General features: G+C 45.9%; 1 protein-coding gene across 1 annotated transcript; it reads left to right on the top strand.

Moving 5' to 3' along the window:
• The first annotated feature begins 335 nt into the window (after positions 1-335).
• Positions 336-3,022, top strand: LOC123451169. Its single transcript, XM_045128181.1, has 3 exons — positions 336-595; positions 749-1,028; positions 2,238-3,022. Exons 1-3 carry the CDS (start codon positions 540-542, stop codon positions 2,748-2,750), a joined length of 849 nt encoding a protein of 282 aa, XP_044984116.1. The 5' UTR covers positions 336-539; the 3' UTR covers positions 2,751-3,022.
• The last annotated feature ends 1,686 nt before the right edge of the window (positions 3,023-4,708 follow it).

Genomic DNA, 4,708 nt, shown 5'->3' on the forward strand with positions numbered 1-4,708 from the left:
TACTCCACATATTGCACTAGGCAAATTAGTGATGTACATGCAACAACTCTTCATCAAGTTACATGCTGTAAAGTTCCAAGTTCCTAGGTAGTAGCAAAAGAAATACTGGTACTAGCATGATGGAGAGCAAAGTACAGAAATATTTGCGTTTTTTCTAGTGCCCTTTTGTCTTTATTTTACCCTGTGGTGTATGGCGGAGGGCAGAGCAGAGCCACCACCGGCCGGCCACCGCCCTCTCTGTCACTGGCATCTCCATGTGCCCCGATCACTGCATGTGGCTCCACCTCCGTTTCCTACTCACTCTTCCTGCCTCTCCGTCATAAAACCTCGCCTCTCCAACCCCAGTCTCTCCATATATAAAAGCTAAACCTGCTCCATCTAGGCTAATACAGCCTCGCTAGCTACATAGCTCGGCCATCTCATCGACCAGAAAGCCTAATAGTTATACCTGCCCATCCATTTCTCTTCCTCATCTCAAAACATCATCATCCTAGGCACAAGCACAAACTTCGTTCGTGACAAGAAGAAGAAGAAGAAGCATGAGCAATGGCAGCTCCCCCACATCTTCCTCCCCTTCGGTCTGCTCGAGGTCATGGTACGTGATTGCTAATGCTAATCAGTTGACATATGTGCTCCCGTTTTGCTTCTTAGTTTGTCAGCAAGTAGTAGTGTATCGTGATCTTCAGTTCTGATCACAAGAAGGTCAGGCCTGATCGTGTTTTGCGGCTTGTAATTAATTTGTTTGTAGGTCCATAAGTGAGGATTCTTTGAGGAGGTACGTGAGCTACGCTAGCGAGAGCTGCATCCAGGAGCTGCTCGCGGCGTCGGACTCGGGCGGCGCCGGACGCGGCGGGGGAGGAGGCGGCGACGAGGAGGACGGCGGGTGGCAGACGCTGGCGTACTGCAACGGCGTGGAGATAGCGAAGCGGCGGTCGGGGACGGGGCAGATGTTCCGGAGCCGGTGGCTGCTCTACGCCGTCTCGCCGGAGCAGTTCATGGCCGTCGCCAACGCCGTCGACGCAGCAAAGGTAACGCATATGAAATCTTCATTTCCTTTTCTTCTTCTTTCTTCTTCTGTATACTACAGTATTACAGTAACTGTTTTCAGAGAATTCGCTGTGTGTGATTTGGGCTCACGAACCAGCAGAAGTGTACTTATTTTATCAATAATGATGGGTTAGTCTGGGTAGTAGTACCACTGGGATGGTAGTCTCGGAGCCACTTTGGCAGCAGCTGGCTGGCTCGACTAGCTGGACAAGTTATGACCGCTTTAATTGGTCACGGAGGTGACGGTAACGCGTCGCGTGACTTGCCGACCCAACAACACATGCATGTCTATGTATTGATACACCCGTGACCGAATTCCATTCGCAGCCTGCCTAGCGTTGCACAGGCCAACCGTGAAGGGGGGCAGTAATTGATTCTGTGGGTGCGTACTGCACTTATTTTACCACTATCTGACATGGAGCAGCTGCAAGCGAGCGGGCACGCGAGAGTTTGCGAGCCCACAAGTACGAGCCAAATCATTTGACCTCGAGATCCCAGAGCGAGCAGAGAGCACGCCATACGAGGATGATTAACTAGATGCATGCATGTGTGCAATCTGTGATTAATCGGTGGCAATCGCATGCAGACATGCATGGCCGCCCCATATGGCCACGCCCACGCGCATGTGGAGCCAGATGCATCTTCCTTCCAACTATACAGAATAAAATGGAATTAAACAGCAAACTTAGGAACTGGATATCCAAACCCTTGAAAGTGCCGATATTAGTGGTAACTTTGTTTTTAGGCCTACAAGGAAGGCATGTGATATTTTTAGAGTACAGTCGAACCGTGAATTTGCATATACGCAAACAAAATAAGATGCATAGGACAGACGAACGTGCAGTGGCCATTCTTTGACTCGAAAGTTATGTAACTAGGCTGGGTGCAAAATATCAATACTCCTACCTAACCTCTTTAAGTACACCACTCGGTGATCATGGCGCTAGGTTGCCCACCATGCATGTTCGGATGGTCCATTGGTCCTGTTCCTCCCTCATCTGGTAGACTGAGCTTCTACCGTTTTGGATGTAGCTACTGTTCTGATATTCCTCACAAGAAAGGCTAGTCCGCTAACATTGCATTATTAACCCTGCCAACTAGTTACGCTTAGCTGGAGTTCACTATACAAAAAAATATCCTCCAGTGAGCATTTTACCAATCCAATGTGCTGTTGCTGTTATCACGTGCAGCAGTGGGAGTCTGACCTGGTTGACGCGACGTACATCAAGGAGCTGGGCGAGGACCTGAGCATCATCCACCTCAAGTTCGGCGACACCTCGAAGCGGCCGGCGGGTGGCCTCTTCCGCCGCCGCGACCTCGTCGTGTACGAGCGACGGCAGACGATGGACGACGGCACGCTGGTGGTGGCCGTGGCGTCGCTGCCCAAGGAGATCGCGGCGGGCCTTCTGCCACGGGACTCCAAGGGCCGGAGCTCCGTCGGCCGGGGCCTGCTCCTGCAGTCGGGGTGGGTCGTCGAGAAGCTGGACGCCGACCACGACGGCGTCGAGTCCTGCATCGTCACCTACGTCGTACAGCTTGACCCGGCGGCCGGGTGGCTGCCCCGGTGCATCGTCAGCCGGCTCGACAACAAGCTCGTCACCATCATCGCCAAGCTCAAGAAGCTGGCGCAGGCCACTACGTCTACCTGCCCGTCAGCGCCACCACCCGCCCCTAGTTGCAACTCCAGCTCCGAGGAGAATTAAAGCGTCTCAATTCTCTTGCACTGTCACCATTAATTAGGCGGGCGTGAAGTAAATACTACGGTTTTGTGGAAATGGTGTCTCGTACTGGGGTACGTACTAGTGTTTGATCGAGCGAGAATGTGTGTATACCTACTTTGGCTTTTGCAATCGACTGCACGGATGCATGCTTGTAAGTGCTCACGAAAAGTGCTAGCTAGCTAGCTGCAGTCTACTTAGTACGTATAAAGGAAAGGGAGTAGCTACAATTTTGCCATGTCACAATTCTGTCTCCACTGTTTCAGAGTCCAACACAGCTCGGTGATCCTGACATGGCTCACAAAATGCGGCAATAACTCAGAGATAAGCGTATGTTTGTGAACTTTACAGATCAGTGCAAGGATGGAACATATATTTACCTGGGATCAGGAGGTGATCAGCGGCGTGTAGATACATGTTGTGCATGCCATGTATCTACTTGCCCGGGGATGATCTTCTAGAAGTTCATGCTGTCGAATCAAAATATCATCGTTCATGCTGTCGAATCAAAATATCATCATCATGGTGTCCATGAAATTTCAACTTCACAAAGAATCGTACCAAAAAAAAAAAAAAACTTGACACGCTAAACTCATCAACTCCGAACTATTGGATGTGTGAGGCACAAAACTCTCTAACTTCATGGCAGTTGTGTGAGGCACAAAATTCTCTAAGTTCATGGCACCGCCCAAAAAGAATGAGACTAATTTTATTTTGACAAAACTACGATCAGCATTAGATGTCGGCAAAGAAAATACTCCCTCCGTCTCGGTGTATTAGGCATCTTATAAAAATCAAATAATCTCAAAACGCTAAGGCACATTACAGTAGTATTAGTTGCATGCGTATTAATTAGACTTCATCTATTAATTGAAGAATCAATGCATGCAATTTATGCGTCATGTTTTATGGATTTGAAGAGGTCTTTTAATTAATAGCATGTTTTTAGTTGAGAAAGGAATAGTAGAACTCTTGAAGATTTTATGTGCCCCCCGCTCAGTTCTTCATGGCATATAGCTCGATACTTGAGTCACAAAATGCATGTCTTGCTATCGGAGCGACACCCTATGGGACGGGCCCGTCGCTCACTCGTACGCTGCATTTTTTCTTATCATGACACCCGCTCTACAAATATCAACGGTTGTTCGCTAACAGAAAAAACCTGCTACGATTTGTGATGGATTAAACCATTTTTTCCAAAAATATTCGAGAACTTGGAAATATTTCACGAATTTTGATAAAATAAGGAATTTTAAAAAATGATGAGGGAATTTAAAAAATGATCACGAAAATTACAAAGTAGCCATAAATTCTCAAAAAGGTTAATGAATTGAAAATGTTTTCGAATTTCAAAATATTCTTCATTTTTTTTAAATAGTCATGATTTAAAAAGTGCCACGAAATTGGACAACTCGTTTTAAATTTAAAGAATTTTCACTAACTAAAAATAGAAAAAAAATAATTTGTAAAATAAAATGGAATAAAATAAAAAACACGCCAATTTTTAACTTCACTAGAACATTTTTTTTAAATACATGAAACTTGTTATACTATAAAATATTTTAAAAATCATGAATACATTATTAGAATCGCCAAATTATCTTAAAGTCAGGCGCAATTTTAAATATGTGACCATTTTTGCACTAGGTTGGTAACTAATACTCCCTCCGTTCCTAAATATAAGTCTTTCTAGATGTTTCACTAATAGACTACATACGGATGTATATAGACATACTTAAGAGTATAGATTCACTCATTTTGCTCCGTACGTAGACACCTAGTGAAATATCTTAAAAGACTTATATTTAGATACGGAGGGAGTATTTGCTTTGTTGCAGGTATCTTCATGCATGAGAGGAGAGGTTGAATGTGACCGCGCCTGTGCTTCATGCTAATCCGTGTGGCACGATCGATGTGGCGTCCGGACGTGATTGACGTATGCT

Source organism: Hordeum vulgare, chromosome 4H (genome assembly GCF_904849725.1).
Source record: "Hordeum vulgare subsp. vulgare chromosome 4H, MorexV3_pseudomolecules_assembly, whole genome shotgun sequence".
NCBI lineage: Eukaryota > Viridiplantae > Streptophyta > Magnoliopsida > Poales > Poaceae > Hordeum > Hordeum vulgare.

What these genes read in the sequence shown, in the direction of transcription:
- LOC123451169 (XM_045128181.1), top strand. Translation starts at nt 540, where the DNA reads ATGAGCAATGGCAGCTCCCCCACATCTTCCTCCCCTTCGGTCTGCTCG. An exon ending in TCGGTCTGCTCGAGGTCATG is followed by an intron (nt 596 to 748) that starts GTACGTGATTGC and finishes ATTTGTTTGTAG; the next exon opens with GTCCATAAGTGAGGATTCTT. An exon ending in ACGCCGTCGACGCAGCAAAG is followed by an intron (nt 1,029 to 2,237) that starts GTAACGCATATG and finishes TATCACGTGCAG; the next exon opens with CAGTGGGAGTCTGACCTGGT.